This window comes from Triturus cristatus, chromosome 2_2, assembly GCF_964204655.1.
Source record: "Triturus cristatus chromosome 2_2, aTriCri1.1, whole genome shotgun sequence".
NCBI classification, from domain to species: Eukaryota; Metazoa; Chordata; class Amphibia; order Caudata; family Salamandridae; genus Triturus; species Triturus cristatus.
The window spans coordinates 1,210,290,026-1,210,315,413 of NC_140582.1; the positions used below are offsets into that span (position 1 = coordinate 1,210,290,026).

Genomic DNA, 25,388 nt, shown 5'->3' on the forward strand with positions numbered 1-25,388 from the left:
CTCTCTTGCCTCTTTCTGCACTTCTCTTGCCTGTTTTACCATGTCTCGTGCCTCTTTCTGTATTTCTTTTGCCTCTTTCTACACCTTTGTTGCTTCTTTCTGCACTTCTGTTGCTTCTTTCTGCACCTTCTTGCTTCTTTCTGCAACCCTCTTGCCTCTTTCTGTACCCGTTTCCCTCTTTGTGCACCTCTCTTGCCTCTTTCTGCACTTCTGTTGCCTCCCTCTGGACTTCTGTTGCTTCTTTCTGCACCTCTGTTGTTTCTTTCTGCACCTCTCTTGCCTCATTCTGCACATCTCTTGCTTCTTTCTGTGCCTTCCTTTCTCTTTCTGAACCTCTCTTTCTTCTTTCTACACCGCTCATGCCTCTTTCTGCACCGCTCTTGCTTCTTTCTGTACTTCTCTTCCCTCTTGCTACACCCCTCTGGCCTCTTTCTGCACCTCTCTTGGTACTTTCTGCAATTCTCTTGCTTCTTTGTGCACCTCTCTTGCTTCTTTCTGTACTTCTCTTGCTTCTTTCCACGCCTTTCTTTCTCTTTCTGCACCTCTCTTCCCTCTTTCTGTACCTCTCTTGTCTCTTTCTGTACTTTTCGTCCTCTTTGTGCAGTTCTCTTGCTTCTTTCTATACCTCTCATACCTCTTTGTATAGTTCTCTTGCTTCTTTCGCACCTCTCATGCCTCTTTCTGCATATCACTTGCATCTTTCTGTACTTCGCTTGCTTCTTTCTACACCCTCCTTGCCCCTTTCTACACACCTTTTCCCTCTTTCTGTACCTCTCTTGCTTGTTTCTGCACCTCTCTTGCCTCTTTCTGTACCTCTCTTGCCACTTTTTGCATCTCTGTTGCTTCTATCTATGTCTTTCTTGCCTCTTTCTGCACACCTTTTCCCTCTTTCTGCACCTCTCTTGCTTGTTTCTGCACTTATCTTGCCTCTTTCTTTACCCCAGTTGCTTCTTTCTGTGCCCTTCTCGCCTCTTTCTGCACACCTTTGCCCTCTTTCTGCACCTCTCTAGCTTGTTTCTGCACTTATCTTGCCTCTTTCTGTACCCCTCTTGCTGCTTTATGCACCTCTCTCGCTTCTTTCTACATCCCTGTTGCCTCTTTCTGTACCCCTCTTGCCTCTTTCTGCACTTCTCTTGCCTGTTTTACCATGTCTCTTGCCACTTTCTGTATTTCTTTTGCCTCTTTCTACACCTCTGTTGCTTCTTTCTGCACTTCTGTTGCTTCTGTCTGCAACTTCTTGCTTCTTTCTGCAACCCTCTTGCCTCTTTCTGTACCCTTTTCCCTCTTTGTGCACCTCTCTTGCCTCTTTCTGCACTTCTGTTGCCTCTCTCTGGACTGCTGTTGCTTCTTTCTGCACCTCTGTTGTTTCTTTCTGCACCTCTCTTGCCTCATTCTGCACATCACTTGCTTCTTTCTGTGCCTTTCTTTCTCTTTCTGAACCTCTCTTTCTTTTTTCTACACCTCTCATGCCTCTTTCTGCACCACTCTTGCTTTTTTCTGTACTTCTCTTCCCTCTTGCTACACCCCTCTTGCCTCTTTCTGCACCTCTGTTGGTACTTTCTGCAATTCTCTTGCTTCTTCCTGTACCTCTCTTGCTTCTTTCTGTACTTCTCTTGCTTCTTTCCACGCCTTTCTTTCTCTTTCTGCACCTCTCTTCCCTCTTTCTGTACCTCTCTTGCCTCTTTCTGCACTTTTCGTCCTCTTTGTGCAGTTCCCTTGCTTCTTTCTACACCTCTCATACCTCTTTGTGTAGTTCTCTTGCATCTTTATGTTCTTCGCTTGCTTATTTCTGCACCCTCCTTGCCTCTTTCTCCACACCTTTTCCCTCTTTCTGCACCTCTCTTGTTTGTTTCTGCACTTATCTTGCCTCTTTCTTTACCCCTGTTGCTTCTTTAAGTGCCCTTCTTGCCTCTTTCTGCACACCTTTGCCCTCTTTCTGCACCTCTCTAGCTTGTTTCTGCACTTATCTTGCCTCTTTCTGTACCCTTCTTGCCGCTTTATGTACCTCTCTCGCTTCTTTCTACATCCCTGTTGCCTCTTTCTGTACCCCTCTTGCCTCTTTCTGCACTTCTCTTGCCTGTTTTACCATGTCTATTGCCTCTTTCTGCATTTCTTTTGCCTCTTTCTACACCTCTGTTGCTTCTTTCTGCACTTCTGTTGCTTCTTTCTGCACCTTCTTGCTTCTTTCTGCGACCCTCTTGCCTCTTTCTGTACCCTTTTCCCTCTTTGTGCACCTCTCTTGCCTCTTTCTGCACTTCTGTTGCCTCTCTCTGGACTTCTGTTGCTTCTTTCTGCACCTCTGTTGCTTCTTTCTGTACTTCTCTTGCCTCTTTCTGCACCTCTCTTGCCTCTTTCTGCACATCTCTTGCTTCTTTCTGTGCCTTTCTTTCTCTTTCTGAACCTCTCTTTCTTCTTTATACACCTCTCATGCCTCTTTCTGTAACCCTCTTGCCTCTTTCTGTACCCTTTTCCCTCTTTGTGCACCTCTTTTACCTCTTTCTGCACTTCTGTTGCCTCTCTCTGGACTTCTGTTGCTTCTTTCAGCACCTCTGTTGCTTCTTTCTGCACTTCTCTTGCCTCTTTCTGCACCTCTCTTGCCTCTTTCTACACATCTCTTGCTTCTTTCTGTGCCTTTCTTTCTCTTTCTGAACCTCTCTTTCTTCTTTCTACACCTCTCATGCCTCTTTCTGCACCGCTCTTGCTTCTTTCTGTACTTCTCTTCCCTCTTGCTACACCCCTTTGCCTCTTTCTGCACCTCTGTTGGTACTTTCTGCAACTCTCTTGCTTCTTTCTGCACCTCTCTTGCTTCTTTCTGTACTTCTCTTGCTTCTTTCCACGCCTTTCTTTCTCTTTCTGCACCTCTCTTCCCTCTGTCTGTACCTCTCTTGCCTCTTTCTGCACTTTTCGTCCTCTTTCTGCAGTTCTCTTGCTTCTTTCTACACCTCTCATACCTCTTTGTGTAGTTCTCTTGCTTCTTTCGCACCTCTCATGCCTCTTTGTGCACATCTCTTGCATCTTTCTGTACTTCGCTTGCTTCTTTCTGCACCCTCCTTGCCCCTTTCTGCACACCTTTTCCCTCTTTCTGTACCTCTCTTGCTTGTTTCTGCACCTATCTTGCCTCTTTCTGTACCTCTGTTGCCACTTTTTGCATCTCTGTTGCTTCTTTCTATGTCTTTCTTGCCTCTTTCTGCACACCTTTTCCCTCTTTCTGCACCTCTCTTGCTTGTTTCTGCACTTATCTTGCCTCTTTCTTTTCCCCTGTTGCTTCTTTCTGTGCCCTTCTCGCCTCTTTCTGCACACCTTTGCCCTCTTTCTGCACCTCTCTAGCTTGTTTCTGCACTTATCTTGCCTCTTTCTGTACCCCTCTTGCCGCTTTATGCACCTCTCTCGCTTCTTTCTACATCCCTGTTGCCTCTTTCTGTACCCCTCTTGCCTCTTTCTGCACTTCTCTTGCCTGTTTTACCATGTCTCTTGCCTCTTTCTGTATTTCTTTTGCCTCTTTCTACACCTCTGTTGCTTCTTTCTGCACTTCTGTTGCTTCTGTCTGCACCTTCTTGCTTCTTTCTGCAACCCTCTTGCCTCTTTCTGTGCCCTTTTCCCTCTTTGTGCACCTCTCTTGCCTCTTTCTGCACTTCTGTTGCCTCTCTCTGGACTGCTGTTGCTTCTTTCTGCAGCTGTACGAGTCGGACGGAAAACACGCGTACTGCGCATAGTTTTTCCGGCCAGAACGCCTTCGGTGCCCTTCCGACCTGGATCGGAATCGGCCCCTTAGTCTCTTGATGATGTCATCAGTAACGTCATCAGTGATGTAATTTGAGATGTAATTACTGATGTCACTGACCATGTCATGAGTGATGTAATATGTGACGTCATCAGCATTGCATTGCGAGGGCACGAGTTATAGTTAGCTCAGCTAACTATAACAGCTGAATTTCTCGGGTTTTATTTGTGAGAAATGTCAGCCTAACTATAACACCTCTGGAAACCTGTGTTTTTTTCAGTGAATACATATATTATACATACACACACACACACACACCAAGGTGTGTTGATGAATCAGTGGGTATATGAGTGCCTGTATGGATGTTCCAGTGTGTGCGCAATGGTCTGTATAAGTGAGTTATTAGGTGTCTCAGTGACTGTATGGGTGAGAGACTGGTTGTGTGAATGTCTGTATCAGTCTGTCATTTGGTGTAGAAGTAGATGTGTGGGTGTGTGAGTGAGTACATGAGTGGCTGCATGGGTGATTGATTAGTTGTCATAGTACCTTTATGGGTGTCTGTGTGGGTGGGTGAGGGTGTGTGTCACTGCCTATATGAATGAGTGAGTGGGTGAGTGAGTCAGTGGCTGTATGGGTGAGTGTGTGAGAGGTTGCATGAGTGAGTGAATATATTTATTGCTGTGTGGGTGAGTGAGTGGATGTGTCAGTTGTATAGAGGTTAGTAACTGGGTATGTGAAAGGCAGTATGGGTGACATATGGGGTATATGAGTGACTGTATGGGTGAGTGAGCAAATGTGAGAGTGACTGTATGGGTGAGTGTGTGCTTGTGTCAGTGACTACATAGTTGAGTACCTTTTAGTATATGAATGAGTAGGTAAGTGGGTCTGTGTGCAACTGTATCAGTGAGTCAGTGGCTGTGTGATTGACTGTTTAGGTGAGTGAGTAGCTCTATGGGTGACTTACTCAGTGTGTGAGTAGCTCTATGGGGGTTTGACTAGAAATGTCAGTGGCTGTTTTAGTGAGTGAGAGGGTGTATGAGTGGCTGTATGGGTGAGTGAGTGGATGTGTGTGTAGATCCATGAATCAGGGAGTGGGTGTTCAAGAGCTGGTATGGGTCTGTGAATGGGTTTGTGAATGGTTATGTGGGAGTATGAAAGGTTCTATAGGGGTGTGAGTGGGTGCATTAGTGATTTTGTGGATGATGTCTCAAATTATGTCATCATGATGTCATTTGAGATGTCAGTAGTGATATCACTGATGATGTTATGAGTGATGTAATATGTGCGGTCATAAGCAGTGCATTGCGGGGGCACAAGCCTTAGTTAGCTCAGCTAACTATAACTGCTAAATTTCACTGCATTTCTACGAGTGAAACCCGAGCCTAATTATAATATTACAGTGAATTTCTAAGTTGTTTTTAATTCCATTTTCTAATTATAACGTCCCTGTAACTTTTGTTTTTTTCAGTGAATTTGTACGGTTCTTAAAGTAGTAATGCCATTTGCAGAGTCGTGGAGAAAAGAGGTGGAGCTTCTGCCCAGCTCTCAGGAATTCTGCTATGTACGACTTTATGGAAAGAACCAGGAGGGCTTTTTGGGCCCAAGGGTCCCTCAGCATCCAAGAGAACTTCATTCCCCAACCAGTAGCATGCTAGGAGATGAGTTTGCAGAGTGGTGGAGAAAGGGGGAATGGCCATTTAAGATCTCTGTGCAATCCCAATCCAGGATGTTGATGGTAATAGCATTTCCTAATTGCCCATTTTGCGACTAGTTGCAATTAGGAAATGCTATGAACATGCGGTTAGGAAATTGCAAATAGAAAATCCCAATTTTCGATTTCTTAGTTTGCGAATTGCAAAATGCAATTTCTACTGGGAAGAAATCTAATTTTGCGATGCCGCATATTCCTTTTTACATGAAGAAAGGCAGTTTTGCATTTCTGAACAGCCCGAAATATTGATGTGGACTGTTAAGAAATGATAAATCCTTTCATGCATATGGGCCATAGTCCTGTTTGTCGGGAGGACCCTATGATGAACCATACCATGAAAAGTGGTTGTGAGTCGTATTCCAAATAAGGAATATATATATATCTCTTCCCTGATTTTTCCTAAATTAGACAAAACTATTTTACAATTGCTATACAATTTGTCGAGTATATAATTACATATTACACCTGCGAATATCATGCAGTATTGAGCTTGCCCCTTATTAACGCCTGATTTCATTTGACATTAGTTGATGCCAAGCCATGTCACAATAGCTTGTTATATTTTTGCTTTCTGTCAAATCTGAGAGGTTTGGCATTTTGACATTCCATTCTCATCAACATTTGGTGCTAATACACTTTTTACCTCATTTACAAGATCTGACGCATCTCTGTCACAACGCAGCGATGCGTCAGAAATACTTGCGCTGCGTGAAATCATTTTTTAATGCCATGGATGTGCCGTATTACTGATATGGCCCATCAAGGCGCAGGGAACAGGCATGCATCAAAAAAATGGACGCATTGGTGGGAAGGGATGACATAGCGGAAAGTGACGCAGTGGCGGCAAAAGTGATGTAAGGTTGAATTTGGGCTTATGACCAGCTCCACATCAGCTATGCATCACACACAAAGGACTTGTGTCATTTCAAACTGACGCAAATAGCCCAATGAGTCAGAATTAGTGTGAAGTGTTTAATGGTGGTAAAGTTACCTGGGACACCATACCACTGGGCCTGGATGTACAGCATGCAAGTATGAAGTATGGCTATGTGTCACATTACAGTGGGCATTGTCAACATATGTGTAAGATGTGTAAGATACCTAAGTATGTGTGACATGTTGAGTAAAACCTTAATGTGAGTGGATACATATAATAAATGTGATGAAAAGTGACAGGTCCTGTGTTAAGGTATGTGTGGACTTACCTAAGTCCCAAGTTGCTCAAGGGGCCCTACAACATTGATACATGTGTAGTCATACTACTAGTTTTGAGGATGTGATTTAATGACTTATTGCAGTATTTTAAGTGATTTCAGCTGATCAGAAACCTATACCACAGCCAATGCATTATGTTTATGCCTAGGTTCTTGAGACGTGGGAATTTTGAGACATTTCAGGCTGTGTGCGTCGCTTGCCGACGAAAACTTATTTTAACAAAAACTTGTAAATAATGCAGTATCAGTTTTAGGAAATAAATTAAAAAGAAACGCCTACGTTGCATATGATTAATGCAGCCTGTTCAGACTGAGGTATAAACCGACACAGTGCGACAAAACGTGATGCATTGGCCTACATGCGTCACTTTGTAACTATGAAGTACTGACAGCGCCGATGAGGCATCAAAATTTAACGCACGGCAGTGCAAACTCCTTGTAAATGAGGTCCTTAACCACCAAAATTTGATGGGCATTCCCATTTGGGCAGCTTTACATTGTGAAATGGCACTAATTGTTGAGCAATCACCTATGTACTCTCCCTCTTATCTAGTTTTTCTGCAAGTTAAATTACCAAGCTACAGTGCAGTGAGAGCACTGAACATTGTATTACAATAATAACATTTACTTGAAAAATGTTCTCTCTCCAGGTCATCTGGATTTTCAGAAGGGACGTCCAAACCATGGTTTAAAGGTCACAAGAAGACTTGTCATTGTTTCGTTCATCCTGAGTTTCCTGATGGCCGCCTCCCTCGTTGTGATGATAGTGAAGTGTAAGTGAACACATATTGCATATTTTAAAGCTTTCTTTTTTTTTTTAGTCAACCAAATATATACCAAAAGCAAAGAGCAGCTCATTCCTTGGGAAATAATTGACCATGTGTTTCCAACCAACTTCATAAGCTTCTTTGGACATAGAATGTTCTGGGATCCTGCCACACACCTTGAAAGACTTCATGGGGTAGAGATGTGTCTCATCTTCAGATGCTGCAGGATGCTTTGTCTATCCTTTGCGAATGTAAGTCCTGCTCGCCAGTTCCCTCTGAACTCCGAACATCCCTGGACATGGTTGAGCATTATCTTTTTTCATATATGTAAAATGCAAGTAAAACGAAGATAGAAAGGCTCCAAGTAGTTGAAATGTAGAACAAGTTTAATGCAGTATTAAAGGTCCCGTCCATTCAGCAGCCAGTGTCAGGTGCAACTGACATAGATGAACAGTGAGATCTGTACACCAGGTTCTATCACCATGTCACACCTTCAAACATACAGAAGATGCAATACAGAAATGTGTTTGAAGTAAGAACATGTATATGCACAATATTACAATATATTTTCTCCTCCTGTATGAGCGCTGGATGCACTTGGTTCTAATCCTTCCTTCACTGAAAGCTCACAGTCTCTGCAGTGAAGTAAGAAATTACCTAGGGGAGTGTATCTTCAGTGAGGAGTTTTTAATGGTGTTGCAAGGGTTTTAGGAACTGAGAGTAGAAGGATTTGTGGTAGGAGGGTACCTCGGAGGTGTAACTGTAGTTCAAATCAGATGTCCTTGGTAATTTTTAGATTTAGAAAAATAAGGGAGGGATATTTGACAATGATTCACTGATTCATTGGCGTTTTTGTATTTCTTAAGCAAAATGGCAATAATTTGTTTGTAATTAGCATTTTAAGGACCGAGTCATTCTAAGGATGCTATTTTTTTATTATTATTTGTAATTTGTAAAGCAACCTTAAGAAAGGTTTCCTAGCGCTAGCCTCCTCACAACATCATCATCTGCGGCGCAATACCAATTAAAATCGATAGAAGAATTGGACAGGCGAGAACAAGCAGGTGTTAAGGAGAGTTCGAAAAGCTGTAAGTGATTTACAGGCTCTCAGCATCTGTGGCAAGGGGTTCTAGAGCTTTGGTCCAAAAAACACAGTCCCTACTGCCTTGGTGAGTTTTCTTGACTCTCAGAACCACTGCCAAGTCCAGACGGCGTGAACAGAGGGGACGTTTGGGTGTGTACCAAGGCACAAGATGTCTCAGATACAAGGGCCCTATTTGAAAGAGGCACTTATGAATAAAGCAGAAGGTCTTAAATTGGATTGGCAGTCATTAAAGAGTCTGTAACAAGCTGGCTGGAGAAGTGAATTTAGAAGGGTGGAGGAGAAGACGTGCAGCTGGGTTCTGGACAATCTGGAGCCGCTTGCCTAGAAACTTAGCTGCACCCAGCTACAGAACGCTGCCGTAGTCCAGTCTAGACCACCAGAGCCTTGACTACAGTCATTGTTCTGACAACAGAAGGTAGGCCAGAATTTTTCTTAGCCATTTGAGCATGCAACAGCTACTTTATTGATCTGATGACTCATAGAGAGCTTGTCATCGAGCCTTGCCCTTACATTTTTCACCACTTTTACAGGAGAAGGAGTTGAACCCATGGTCGATGGCGACAAATGAAGATCCCCAAACGTGGGGATTGTTGCCCACCAGCAAAACCTTGTTATTGTCCCTATTAAGTTTCAGTGAGTTGGTATTCATCCACATTGAAACTTGGGCAAGACAGCTGTTCTCCTTAGAAAATAAGGATACCACAATTTGGGTGTTCTCTGCATAGGAAAACACAGTGAAGGAAGAACCTCTTACTAAGAAGACTGTTTATGAGTTGCAGGGTGTTGGACATGGCCCTCTCTGCAGGGTCATCCCCAAACTTTTTGCCTTCACCCTCCTGTTTACTGAACCCCTTTTTTTGTCTCTTAAGACTCTGCACACTTTACCACTGCTAACTAGGGCTAAAGTGATTGTGCTCTCTCCTCTAAACATGATAAAATTGGCTTACATCCAATTGATACACCTAATGTACGTGTAAGTCCCTAGTAAAATGGTTATACAAGTACCACAGCCTGTACATCAGATTCTAGTAGTGGACCTGCAGCACTCATTATGCCACCCACTTAAGTAGTCCTTTAAAACATGTCTCAGGAATGCTGTTGCTGCCCTTATGTGCCATTTTAAAATGCCATTTTGACCAGGCAAAATAAAGCATTGGCAAGGCCTAACCCTTCCATTTTAATACATTTAAATCACCTCTAAGGTAGGCCCAATACAGGGCAGAGGGCAGGGTGCTGTGTATTTAAAAAGTTAGACATGTACCTTTAAGCCTCAAATGTCCTGGAATGGAAAAACTATCAAATTAGTTTTTTACTACTGCAAGTACTACCTCTCCCATAGGTTAACACTGGGTTACCATATCAAATGCAATATGTGATAACTTTCAATTGGGAACAGGTAAGTAAGTCAAGTTTGTTCTCTAATAAATTGTAATTTAAAACCATCTTCAATAGTAAAGGCTGCAATGCAGACTATGTGAAGCACTCTAATACCCTCAGGTCAAGTTTGCGTTATATACAACTCAATAAATTAATAAATAAATAATGAGCTCAAGAGGCCTCTGAACTCCCTTTATCTGTAAGGCTCACCTGCTGCCTGGACCTGCGTGAGTCTTTCTGGTCTCTGCTGGAGTGCCTTCTCAATCCCCAATAGGTGCCCCTCAATTCTTGGACCCTTGGTGAGGCATCAGTTGAGCTCCCACTCCAAGAAAAGGAGTAATCCTGAAGTTTTGGGCTTTTGGCAACTGCCAATGGCCTTGTTTGTGCCAAGATCTTGCCGCCTGTGCCAACCTCCAACGCGTAGACTCTTCATGCTACAGCAACCACCAGCAGCAACTAGAGGCCCGAGATCTGCTCTTGCACTACAAGATTGACAGCCATAGTGACTGCTAATGAGAATCTCCAGCAATGACCGCCCGTGATGCTGAACAGGATCTTCTTGCTACAGCGGCAAACATCCTCAATGCTCGGCCTGCTTTTCATGCTAAAGCGACAACCATAGGTGATGCACTCCTTGCCCCTTGTGGCCCCCTCCACCATGAAGTGGACTCTTCACGTTAGACTTTTGAAGGTAACTCTTTTGGCAGGACTAATCTGGTCCATGCATCTGGCCCACGCTTCATTGAGGTCAGCCTGAACTTGTGAGTTTTACCCAGTCTTGCACGACCGAAAATAGTGCTTTGTGCTTTTGGGTGCTATACTTACCGGAACACTTTAAAATTTCATATCGCCGGTTCTACTGATTTGATTTTTGTCAGTTTAGTTCCAAATAATTGATTACAATTTACTCTATCTTTCTAAATTTGTGTGTGATTTTCCTGCTGTTGTGTTTTCATGCTATTACATTTTGAAGTGCTGCATAAATACTTTACACATTGCCTCTTAGTTAAGTCTGACTGCTTTTGTGCTGAGCTACCAGTGGGCTACGCACAGGTTAATTTGGGGTTTGCTTGTTTTTCACCCTGACAAGAATTGTGGTTGCTGCTTGAGTAGGGTTCCCAACTCCCTCAACCAACAATGCAATTTCCAACACAGGATTTAAATTGAAGGCACACATTCTACCATTTGTCAGTGAAGTGCTGGACAGTAGTTTCACAACCTCTGAATGACCAACTGCACTGACCAATAGTGGAGAAAGGGTCCTACCTGAGATATGTTCAAACATACACCAAGTAAAGGATCCAACACGTCACACTCTTCACGCAAAGGAAGAACACAATGCTGCATAACACAAAGACACAACATATGGTCCATGTGTACTGCAAAAGAAAAGTAGGACACACCACTGCTACCTCCATAAACAAGGAACAAGTAACCCAGGGCTACAAGAAAAAGTAACCCAGACAATAACAGAGAAAGCTTAAAACAACAATCATCCTATTTTATGGCAACGGTCCCCAGAGTGGGGAACATTTCTGCTCACAACATTGATTGGTATCCTTTGAGTTACACACAAGAGATACAAACTATCTCTTTTTAACTCCACACAGAACACTCACTGTAAAAGGATACAATCCATCACATTCCTGCGCCCTTTGGGAAGGAATCACACAGATTTTTTTTCTTTGCACAAAATCTCCAAGCAAATCTTTGCAGTTGCAAACTCTGCTGGCAGGCACTGATATGGATCTTTCTCTGGCAAGTTCTCATGGTGCGAGATATGTCATTGGTGCAGGGCCAGGCATTTTTCCCTCTGCATGCTCTGCAAGATCTACAGATGGATCCCCACCAGAACCAGAAGGACGGTGACAGAGGCCCTCGTCAGCAGCAGACTGGACTACGGCAACGCCCTCTACGCAGGAACCACAGCCAAACTCCAAAAGAGACTCCAACGCATACAGAAAGCCTCCGCACGCCTCATCCTCGACATACCCTGCCACTTCCACATCACTGGCCACCTGAAAGACCTGCACTGGCTCCCAGTCAATAAGAGCATCACCTTCAAGCTCCTCACCCACACCCACAAAGCACTCTACAATGCCAGACTAGCATACCTCAACAAACGTCTCACCTTCTACACCCCGATCCGCCAGTTTCGCTCCACTGACCTCGCCCTCGCCACGTCCCACGCATCCACAGGACATCCACCGGCGGCAGATACTTCTCCTACCTCGCCACCAAGACATGGAACACCCTCCCCACTTAGCTGCAACAGACCCAGGACCTCCTGACCTTCAGGAGACTTCTCAAGAAACTTGCTGTTCAAGCAGTAGCTGCACCCTCCCACCCCCTCAGCACCTTGAGACTCTCACTGGTTAGTGCGCTCTACAAATTACTGATTGATTGATTGCCAGAAAAGAGGGTGATATATGCGTGCTGCACATGCCAGTCATCCTACACCAGACGTCTGTGACACCAGACAGGGGCAGAGGAATGTAAAAACGTGTGGCATAGATGGAAATGTCCCCTGTGCCCCACTGCTCGGATGACTCATTGGCAGTGGGCAGATCATTGAATTTCTAGCAGCACTGGGGTAGAAATGTAATTCAGTATATTGACATGCCCAGATGGTTTAGGTCATCCTTATTAGTGATGTGGGTGCATCAGCATATCCCCTTCACAATACCCACAATGGCTCATGAAACCACTGTATATTAGAGCAGCGGGTGGGCACCTGTGCCTCATCGTGAATGTGCGGTCCTTTATTCGTAAAGCCAGCACTTTGACTTGACCACAAGCCAGAGTGGAACTGCTCCTACAGCGAAGGCGTCATGAGGAAGTTCATCACATTGAGAATCACAGAAGTGAAATTCAAGAGCCAATAATACCCCAAAATCCTGTTTTGCTAAACGATCATGTATAGTATTGCACTGTCCTTTCCTGACCCCAGAACATCTTTAAAACATTTTGAATACAAGGTACTAGTAATTCCAAATACAAATACCACTTATAGAGCACCCTAAGACTCACCTTCATCTACAGAGCTTACTAGTGGCGGTGTAGCACCACTTACATCTATTTAGGCAGCCTCCAGATTGGGTACCCCTTTTATTTAGAAGATGTCCAATTCCATCTAAAGCTTGGTGACATTTCTATGAACTTACCTACCGAGTCTCTGTCTGCATGTCCATGGTACATGAATGCACGAACAAAACCATGCTCGGGGTGAATGGTGACAACATGAAATTCTGGTGATGGGTCCTGTCTGTGCCAAAATCACCCTCAGCTGTGAGAGATGTGATTAAGCAAAAATGGGTGGTAAGCAATGAACAGTCATTTGAATTGACACAGTCTTTCGTATTCCAAGAAGTTTTATCTGTCACCTATGTTTGTTCTCTTAGATTTTCAGAAGGTGATTTATCTAAATGACATTGAGCATGAATCCAAGAAGCTGGTCAACTCTATTAACACAGGCAACCCAGTGACTGTATCAGCCAAGGATCCCTCCGGTGAGCAGAATTTGTTTATTTTCCTTGCAATGTGTCAATAGGAGAATACTTGAGCCCCTCTCTGAAGACCGCGGGTGTGGGTAAATACATTGCAAAGTTAATTCATCTGGCTTCTATGTGCTAATGCTTGCATACACAGGCATGCACACATGTTTGCAAGTCCTAGCACATTCAACCCAGACCTCTTGAGCTTTGACACTGCGTAAAACTTTTATGCTGCTTAACATGCCAGAAATGCTAGATCGATGTAGTACATTCATCTGACCATTAACCTTTAAATGGAAAATTCTTGCTGGCGGTCACTGCAGAAGTACTGTGGTCTTCCCTCCATGGGTGCTTGTCGTTGTCACGGTGACCTCACCATGAGGTATATAGCCCAGACAGAGTGGCAGAGGTGTCAGAACATCACAGGATGTTCGAAGAGTTAAGAACCTGCATGAAGGTCATTAACAAATATCAAACCTATCATGGATGTTAATTTGACTGGTTGTATGTGTGAGTCTGGAAACAGTGACTCCTGAGGGTGTTAATCAAATGGAAAAAACCAGAGATGGAATTTGGGAGTTTGACAGTGAGTTATTACCAATGTGTAAACTAGGCTTACTAAAAAGCAACATAAAGAAACCTGGCAGAAGAAGGAAGGAAACGTGCAGTGCGAAATGTAGACTGAATGTAAAACAAAGAAACTGAGCAATTGTGAGATAAAGCAAAAAAAATGCAGTTACATGCGGTAAGTGAGTCAGCAACAAGACAATGTGAAAGAGTTCCCTGAAACAGGAAGTGACACCATTATATCATCATTATGTTGCAGAATGAAACCTGTCATGGCGTTTGCTGCTGTGGAAGGAGGTAACCTCCTGGAAACCGATAAACAACCATATATCAATTGTAAAAGTAATGAAATGACCTGAAAATCTCAAAGAAGTAAAACACTGTATCAAATTAAAATGAGATCACAAATTCCACCAGAACTCTCATTGCCAAGATCTCTTGTCCCTGACCTAGATAAATGGGCATGCCACGCGTAATACTGTAAGGAGCAGGCAAACAGCTTTTTCTGGGGGAATATGACGGCCACATTGACAGTGTCTTATACTCATAATTTCTAGTGTCCTTAATGTAGGCCGACAATATTGACTGTGCCATGTTTGTTTATTGCTTATTGATTTAATTTGCTGATCTTCACACTCTTGTGACAGGGCCAGCCATGGCCATGACCAATGAAAGGTGAAGGCTGAAAGGGAAAGTCAAGTTTATGCAGAAGTGGCAGAGCGATGGTGACTCAGAGGTCCACAGTACTGTACTATTAAAGCTTAGAATGTATAATATAGACAGTAGCATCTCTGCATTCACAGTCATGCATATATCTAACGTAGGGCATCTTATTCTAGAATCCACAGTCGTGGAATGTACCTCTCAGTACGCTAGTGTGCACAGTCATATGCTCATAGAATGTAGGTCTCAGTACTCTAGACAGCACAATCATATTCTCATAGAATGTAGGTCTCAGTATTCTAGAATGCACAGTCATACTCTCATTGAATGTAGATCTCAGTACTCTAGAAGGCACAGTCACACAGTCACACTCTCATAGAAGGTAGGTCTCAGAACTCTGGAAGGCACAGACACACTCTCATAGAAGGTAGGTCACAGTACTCTAGAATGCATAGTCATACTCTTATAGAATGCAGCTCTCAGTACTCTAGAATACAGAGTCATACGCTCATAGAATGTAAGTTTCAATATTCTAGAAAGCACAGTCATACTCTGATAGAATATATCTTAGTACTCTAGAATGCACAGTCATACTGTCATAGAATGTGGGTCTTAATACTCTGGAATACACAGTCATACTCTCATAGAATATAGGTCTCAGTACCCTAGAACGCACAGCCATACTCTCCTAGAATATAGGTCTCAGTACTCTACAATGCAGAGTCATACTCTCATAGAATATAGGTGTCAGTACCCTAGAATGCACAGTCATACTCTAAAAGAATATAGTTCGCAGTGCTCTAGAATGTACAGCCATACTCTCCTAGAATAGAGTTCACAGTACTCTAGAATGCACAGCCATAATCTGATAGAATAAAGGTCTCAGTACTCTAAAATGCACAGCCATACTCTCATAGAATATAGTTCACAGTGCTCTTGAATGTACAGCCATACTCTCATAGAATATAATTCACAGTACTCTAGAATGCACACCCATACTCTCAAAGAATATATGTCTCAGTACTCTAGAACGCACAGTCATACTCTCATGGAATGTAGGTCTCATTACTCTGGAACAAACAGTCATACTCTCATTGAATGCAGGTCTCACTACTCTAGAATGCACAGTCATACTCTCATAGAATGCAGCTCTCAGTACTCTAGAATACACAGTCATACGTTCATAGATTGGAGGTCACAGTACCCTAGAATGCATAGTCATACTCTCTTAGAATATAGGTCTCAGTACCCTAGACCGCACAACCATACTCTCACAGAATACAGTTCACAGTACTCTAGAATGCACAGCCATACTCTCGTAGAACATAGGTCTCAGTACCCTAGAACACACAGCCATACTCTCATAGAATATAGTTCACAGTACTGTAGAATGCACAGCCATACTCTCATAGAATATAGGTCTCAGTACTCTAAAATGCACAGCCATACTCTCATAGAATATAGTTCACAGTACTCTAGAATTTACAGCCATACTCTCATAGAATGTAGTTCACAGTATTCTACAATGCACAGCCATACTCTCATAGAATATACTTCTTAGTACTCTATAATGCAAGCCATACTCTCATAGAATGCAGGTCACAGTATCTTAGAATGCACAGCCATACTCTCATAGAATAAAGGTCTCAGTACTCTAGAATGCACGGTCATACTCTCACAGAATGCAGGTATCAGTACTCTAGAATGCACGGTCATACTCTCACAGAATGCAGGTATCAGTACTCTAGAATGGTGCAGAGACAGAATTTCGAGTAAAAAATATTGAGTTGCACAAATATCAAATAATTAATATCGTGGGTCAGAAATATCGACAGCAAGAAGATCATGGCCAAGAATATTTGAAGAAAGTAATATCGTTTTTAAAAATATCAAAGTGTTGAAGATCGTTTGCAAAAATATAGTGGTTAAAAATATAGTTTTTTTATTATTGTTATATATTTTAGTATATCATTTCTATGTATGTAATGTATTTTTTTGTATAATATTTGTTTGTATTTTTATATTTTTAGTTGCTATTCATTTTTTTTTATTTTAATTTTGCGTTTTTTGTTCCATAGCGGGTTGCGGGTTGAAAGGGGAATAGGGTGGGAAGTAATTTAATTATATTAAATGTATTGATTATTTTTTATTTATTTATATTTGTTTAATTGAGAAGTTATAGTGATAAATGTAAAGTAATTTATTATTGTTAATTAATAATTGGTTGACAATTAATTGAAAAAAAAAATGGTAATTAATTATGGTAATTGTGTAATTAGTTTTAGGTGTGTGTTGTGGTTTTTATAGGCGTAAAGGGTGGGACATTATTTATTTTAAATGTATAAATTATTAATTGGTTGTTAATTAAAGGTAATTAATTAATTGGTAATTAACTATGGTAGCTGTGTAATTAATTTTAGGTGTGGTGGTGTTTATAAGCATAAAGGGTGGGAATTAATACATTTATAATTCATGAATTAATAATTGGTTGTTAATTAATTTTAATTATTTAATTGACAATTAGTTATGGTAGTTCTGTAATTAATTGCAGGTGTGTGTTGTGTTTATAGGAGTAAAGGGTGGGCAGTAATTTATTTTTAATTGATGAACTAATAATTGGTTGTTAATTAACTATAATTAATCAATTGGAAATTAAATATGGTAATTGTGTCATTAATTTTAGGGGTGTGTTGTGGTGTTATAGGGTTAAAGGGTGTGCAGTAATTTGTTTTTACATAATTAACATATTGTTGTTAATTAATGTTAATTATTTGGAATTTATTTTGTGTAATTGTTTATTTTTTGTGTGTTGTTTTTACTTATAAAGGGGTAAAGTGTGGATATTAAATGTATTTTAAATATGTAAATATTAGTTGTTAATAGTAATCGTTTTTAATTTAAAAATAAGTGTTAATTGTGTGTTATTATTTTATAGTTTAATTTAGGTGTGTGTTGTGGATATTATAGTGTTAAAGTGTGTGTAGTTAATTCATGGTTATTTTTTTTAAATAATTTTTTTAATTAATTATGTTCACTATGGAAATAAATTTAAAAACACATCTTGAAGTGTTTTGTTATTGGTGTGGTGTTTAGGGTATGAAATACAATAAATACAGTTATGTTTAAATACATTTTTTTGTTTGTAAATATTTTCTAGTTTAAAATAATTATTTTTCGTAAATGTATTTATTATTTTATTTGATATTATATTTGATGGTTTATGGTATATGCAATTAATATTATAATATGTGTTCTTTTTATATGTTTAATATATTTATTTTTTAAATATAGTTTCTTAGTTTTAAATATTTTTTATTTATTTTTCAATGTTTGAATATGAATAGCAATTTTTTCCCCTCCACTATCCAGCACTTTCCCTACTGTTGTTCTCACTGGACTAGGAATAGTAAATATTACCCTCCGCTATCCACACTTTCTCTACTGTTGCACTCACTGGAGTTGGAATAGTAATTTTTACCCTCCGCTATCCAGCACTTTCCCTACTGTTACACTCAGTGAAGTGGAAATAGTCATTTTTACCCCTCCGCTATCCAGCACTTTCCCTACTGTTGCCCTCACTGGAGGTGGAAAAGTAATTTTTACCTTTCCGCTATCCAACACTTTCCCTACTGTTGCACGCTCTGGAGTGGGAATCGTAATTTTTACCCCTCTGCTATCCAACACTTTCCCTACTGTTGCACTCACGGGAGTGGGAATTAAAAATTCTACTCCTCCGCTATCCAACACTTATCCTACTGGTGCATTCAGTGGAATGGGAATAGTAATTTTTACCCCTATGCTAGTCAACACTTACCCTACTGTTGCTCTCTTTGGAGTGATAATAGTTACTTTTGCCCCTCCGCTATACAACACTTTCCCTACTTTTGCACTCATTGGAGTTGGAATAGCAATTGTTAACTGTTTACCATTCAACACTTTCCCTACTTTTGTACTCATTGGAGCTGGAATAGTATTTTCTAATTGTCTTCTATCCAACATTTTCCCTACTGTTGAACTCTCTGGAGTGGTAATAGTAATTTTTACCCCGATGCTATCCAACATTTTCCCTAATGTTGCACTCACTGGAGTTGGAATACAAAATTTTACCCCTCTACTATCCAACACTTATCCTACTGTTGCACTCACTGGAGTGGGAATAAAAAATATAACTCCTCTGCTATCCAACACTTATCCTACTGTTCATTCAGTGGAATGGGAATATTAATTTTTACCACTATGCTATTCAACACTTACCCTACTGTTGCTCTCTTTGGAGTGAGAATAGTTATTTTTGCCCCTCCGCTATCCAACACTTTCCCTACTTTTGCACTCATTGGTGTTGGAATAGTAATTGTTAACTGTCCACCATTCAACACTTTCCCTACTTTTGTACTCACTGTAGCTGGAATAGTATTTTCTAATTGTCTTCTATCTCACATTTTCCCTACTGTTGCACTCTCTGGAGTGGTAATAGTAATTTTTACCCTGATGCTATCCAACATTTTCCCTAATTTTGCACTCGCTGGAGTTGGAATACAAAATGTTACCCCTCTGCTATCCAACACTTATTCTACTGTTGCATTCAGTGGAGTGGGAATAGTAATATTTACCCCTCCGCTATCGAACACTTTCCCTACTGTTGCTTCCACTGGAGTGGAAATGGTAAATGTTCCTCTCCGCTATCCAACACTTTTTCTACTGTTGCACTCAGTGGAGTTGGAATAGTAATCCATCACTTACCCTACCTTTGCACTTGATGCAGTGGGAATAGTTATTTGTACCTCTTTACTATCCAACACTTTCCCTACTGTTGCACTGATTGTATTGTGAGATGTAAGTTTACATTTTTTCATAGTTTAATGTTTTAATTTATTATAGATTTTAGTTTTTTATATTTTAAATCATTAATATATTTTTATTTTTTCTATTATTTCAAACGTTTAACATAAATTATAAATAAGAGTTTATTACTGATTTTAAAGTCAGTGAACCCTCTAGAAAGCACAGTCATACTCATAGAATATACTTCTCAGTACTCTATAAAGCACAGCCATACTCTCATAGAATGCTGGTCACAGTACCCTAGAATGCAAAGCCATACCCTCAAAGAATAAGGGTCTCAGTACTCTAGAACACACATTCATACTCTCATAGAATATAGCTCTCAGAACTCTAGAATGCACAGCCGTACTCTAATAGAATATAGTTTACAGTACTCTAAAATGCACAGCCATCCTCCCATAAACTATAGGTCCCAGTACTCTAGAACGCATTGTCATACTCTCATAGAATGCAGGTCACAGTACCCTAGAATGCACATTCATACTATTATAGAATAAACGTGTCAGTACTGTAGAAGGCACAGTCATACTCTCATAGCATGTAGACCTCAGTACCCTAGAATGCACAGCCATACTATCATAGAATATACTTTTCAGTACTCTAAAATGCACAGCCATACTCTCATACAATATACTTCTCAGTACTCTAGAAGGAACAGTCATACTCTCAGAGAATATAGGTCTCAGTACTCTGGAAGGCAAAGTCATACTCTGTTAGAATATATATGTCAGCACTCTAGAACATACAGTCATACTCTCATAGAATATAGGTCTCACTACTCTGAAACACACAGTCATACTCTCATAGAATGCAGGTCACTGTACCCTAAAATGCACATTCATACTCTCATAGAATATAGGTCTCACTACTCTGGAACGCACAGTCATACTCTCATAGAAAGCATGTCACAGTACCCTAGAATGCACATTTATACTCTCATAGAATATAAGTGCCAGTACTCTAGAAAGCACAGCAATACTCTCATAGAATGTAGGCCTCAGTACCCTAGAATGCACAGCCACACCGTCACAGAATATACTTCTCAGTACTCTAAAACGCACAGCCATATTTTCATCGAATATACTTCCCAGTACTCTAGAAGGAACAGGCATACTCTCATAGAATATAGGTCTCAGTTCTCTAGAGGGCACAGTCATACTCTCATTGAATGTAGGGCTCAGAACTCTAGAAGGAACAGTCATAATCTCACAGAATATAGGAATCAGTACTCTAGAGAGTACAGTCATACGCTCATAGAATGCCGGTCTCAGTAGCCTAGAATGCACAGCCATACTATCATAGAATATACTTCTCTGTGCTCTAAAATGCATGGCCACACTCTGATAGAATATACTTCTCAGTACTATAGAAAGAACAGTGATACTCTCATAGAATAAAGGTCTCAGTACTCCAGAAGGTACAGACATACTCTGTTAGAATGTAGGTCTCATACTCAAGAACACACAGTCATACTCTCATACAATATAGGTCTCAGTACCCTAGAACGCAAAGTTATACTCTAATAGAATGCAGGTTACAGTACCCCAGAATGCACCTCATACACTCATAGAATAAGTGAACTCTAGAAAGCACAGCCATACTCTCAAAGAATGTAGGACTCAGTACCCTAGAATGCACAGCCATGCTTTTGCAGAATATACTTCTCAGTACTCTAAAATGCAGCAGCGATACTCTCATCGAATACACCTTTCAGTACTCTAGAAGGAACAGGCATACTCTCAGAGTATATAGTCTCAGTTCTCTAGAAGGCACAGTCACAGTCTCATGGAATGTAGGGCTCAGTACTCCAGAATGCACAGCCATACTCTCATAGAATATACTTCTCAGTGCTCTATAATGCACAGCCATACTCTCATAGAATTCAAGTCACAGTACCCTAGAAAGCATAGCAATACTCTCAATGAATATAGGTCTCAGTACTCTAGAACACACAGTCATACTCTCATAGAATATAGATTTCAGTACTCTAGAATGCACAGCCATACTCATAGAATATACTTCTCAGTACTCTATAATGCAAAGCCATACTCTCATGGAATGCTGGTCACAGTACCCTAGAATGCACAGCCATACCCTCATAGAATAAGGGTCTCAGTACTCTAGAACACACAATCATACTCTCATAGAATATAGGTATCAGTACTCTAGAATGCACAGCCATACTCTCATAGAATATAGTTTACAGTACTCTAGAATGCACAGCCATACTCCCATAAAAAATAGGTCCCAGTACTCGAGAACGCTATTGTCATACTCTCATAGAATTCAGGTCACAGTACCCTAGAATGCGCATTCATACTCTCATAGAATAAAGGTGTCAGTACTGTAGAAGGCACAGTCATACTCTCATAGCATGTAGGCATCAGTACCCTAGAATGCACAGCCATACTCTCATAGAATATACTTTTCAGTACTCTAGAAGGCACAGTAATACTCTCAGAATATAGGTCTCAGTACTCTAAAAGACACAGTCATACTCTGTTAGAATGTAGATGTCACCACTCTAGAACACACAGTCATACTCTCATAGAATATATGTCTCAGTACTCTGGAACGCAAAGTTATACTCTAACAGTATGCAGGTCACAGTACCCTAGAATGCACCTCATACGCTCATAGAATATAAGTGTCAGAACTCTAGAAAGCACAGCCATACTCTCAAAAAATGTAGGACTCAGAACCCTAGAATGCACAGCCATACTGTTGCAGAATATACTTCTCAGTACCCTAAAATGCACAGCCATACTCTCATCGAATACACCTTTCAGTACTCTAGAAGGAACAGGCATACTCTCAGAGTATATAGTCTCAGTTCTCTAGAAGGCACAGTCACAGTCTCATGGAATGTAGGGCTCAGTACTCCAGAATGCACAGCCATACTCTCATAGAATATACTTCTCAGTGCTCTATAATGCACAGCCATACTCTCATAGAATTCAAGTCACAGTACCCTAGAAAGCATAGCAATACTCTCAATGAATATAGGTCTCAGTACTCTAGAACACACAGTCATACTCTCATAGAATATAGATTTCAGTACTCTAGAATGCACAGCCATACTCATAGAATATACTTCTCAGTACTCTATAATGCAAAGCCATACTCTCATGGAATGCTGGTCACAGTACCCTAGAATGCACAGCCATACCCTCATAGAATAAGGGTCTCAGTACTCTAGAACACACAATCATACTCTCATAGAATATAGGTATCAGTACTCTAGAATGCACAGCCATACTCTCATAGAATATAGTTTACAGTACTCTAGAATGCACAGCCATACTCCCATAAAAAATAGGTCCCAGTACTCGAGAACGCTATTGTCATACTCTCATAGAATTCAGGTCACAGTACCCTAGAATGCGCATTCATACTCTCATAGAATAAAGGTGTCAGTACTGTAGAAGGCACAGTCATACTCTCATAGCATGTAGGCATCAGTACCCTAGAATGCACTGCCATACTCTCATAGAATATACTTTTCAGTACTCTAGAAGGAACAGTAATACTCTCAGAATATAGGTCTCAGTACTCTAAAAGACACAGTCATACTCTGTTAGAATGTAGATGTCACCACTCTAGAACACACAGTCATACTCTCATAGAATATAGGTCTCAGTACTCTGGAACGCAAAGTTATACTCTAACAGTATGCAGGTCACAGTACCCTAGAATGCACCTCATACGCTCATTGAATATAAGTGTCAGAACTCTAGAAAGCACAGCCATACTCTCAAAAAATGTAGGACTCAGAACCCTAGAATGCACAGCCATACTGTTGCAGAATATACTTCTCAGTACCCTAAAATGCACCGCCATACTCTCATCGAATACACCTTTCAGTACTCTAGAAGGAACAGGCATACTCTCATAGTATATAGTCTCAGTTCTCTAGAAGGCACAGGTCATAGTCTCATGGAATGTAGGGCTCAGTACTCTAGAAGGAACAATCATACTCTCATAGAATATAGGTATCAGTACTCTAGAAGGCAAAGCCATATTCTCATAGACTATAGATCACAGTACTCTAGTAGGAACAGTCATTCTCTCATAGACTATAGGTGTCAGTACTCTAGAATGCACGTCATACTCTCATAGAATATGGGTCTCAGCACTCTAGAAGGCACAGTCATACTCTCATAGAATATAGGTCACAGTACTCTAGAAAGCACAGGCCTACTCTCAAGGAATGCAGGTCACCATACCATAGAATGCACAATTGCACTCTCATAGAATGCAGATCTCAGTACTCTAGAATGAACAGTCATACTCTGTTAGAATGCAGGTGTCAGTTCCCTAGAAAGCAAGCCATACTCTCTTAGAATATATATTTCAGTACTCTAGAATGCACAGCCATACTCATAGAATATACTTCTCAATACTCTATAATGAAACGCCATACTCTCATAGAATGCTGGTCACAGTACCCTAGAATGCACAGCCATACCCTCATAGAATAAGGGTCATAGTACTCTAGAACACACAGTCATACTCTCATAGAATACAGGTCTCAGTACTCTAGAATACAGGTCTCAGTACTCTAGAATGCACAGCCATACTCTCATATAATATAGTTTACAGTACTCTAGAATGCGCAGCTATACTCCCATATAAAATAGGTCCCAGTACTCTAGATCGCATTGTCATACTCTCATAGCATGTAGGCCTCAGTACCCTAGAATGCATAGCCATACTCTCTTAGAATATACTTCTCAGTACTGTAGAAGGAACAGTCATACTCTCATAGAATATAGGTGTCAGTACTCTAAAAGGCACAGTCATACTCTGTTAGAATGTAGATGTCAGCACTCTAGAACACACAGTCATACTCTCATAGAATATAGGTCTCACTACTATGGAATGCACAGTCATACTCTCATAGAATGCAGGTCACAGTACCGTAGAATGCACATTCATACTCTCATAGAATATAAGTGCCAGTACTCTAAAAAGCACAGCCATACTTTCATAGAATGTGGGCCTCAGTACCCTAGGATGCACAGACACACTGTCACAGATTATACTTCTCAGTACTCTAAAATGCACAGCCATACTCTCATCTAATATACTTCTCAGTACTCTAGAAGGAAAAGGCATACTCTCTTAGAATATAGGTCTCAGTACCCTAGACCGCACAACCATACTCTCATAGAATACAGTTCACAGTACTCTAGAATGCACAGCCATACTCTCGTAGAACATAGGTCTCAGTACCCTAGAACACACAGCCATACTCTCATAGAATATAGGTCTCAGTACTCTAAAATGCACAGCCATACTCTCATAGAATATAGTTCACAGTACTCTAGAATTTACAGCCATACTCTCATAGAATGTAGTTCACAGTATTCTACAATGCACAGCCATACTCTCATAGAATATACTTCTTAGTACTCTATAATGCAAGCCATACTCTCATAGAATGCAGGTCACAGTATCTGAGAATGCACAGCCATACTCTCATAGAATAAAGGTCTCAGTACTCTAGAATGCACGGTCATACTCTCACAGAATGCAGGTATCAGTACTCTAGAATGCACGGTCATACTCTCACAGAATGCAGGTATCAGTACTCTAGAATGGTGCAGAGACAGAATTTCGAGTAAAAAATATTGAGTTGCACAAATATCAAATAATTAATATCGTGGGTCAGAAATATCGACAGCAAGAAGATCATGGCCAAGAATATTTGAAGAAAGTAATATCGTTTTTAAAAACATCAAAGTGTTGAAGATCGTTTGCAAAAATATAGTGGTTAAAAATATAGTTTTTTTATTATTGTTATATATTTTAGTATATCATTTCTATGTATGTAATGTATTTTTTTGTATAATATTTGTTTGTATTTTTATATTTTTAGTTGCTATTCATTTTTTTTTATTTTAATTTTGCGTTTTTTGTTCCGT

General features: G+C 40.6%; 1 protein-coding gene across 2 annotated transcripts in view; it reads left to right on the forward strand.

The window, feature by feature from the left end:
- The window catches only part of LOC146863412 (C-type lectin domain family 4 member F-like), a 243,269-nt gene that overhangs the window by 106,331 nt on the left and 111,550 nt on the right, over nt 1-25,388 (forward strand). The window contains exons 2-3 of one of the 2 annotated variants that reach the window (XM_085643368.1): nt 7,297-7,419; nt 13,297-13,404. In XM_085643368.1, coding sequence (XP_085499494.1) covers nt 7,297-7,419; nt 13,297-13,404 — 231 coding nt within the window. The remainder of the gene's footprint in view (nt 1-7,296; nt 7,420-13,296; nt 13,405-25,388) is intronic. The other variant, XM_085643369.1, reaches the window with a different exon arrangement.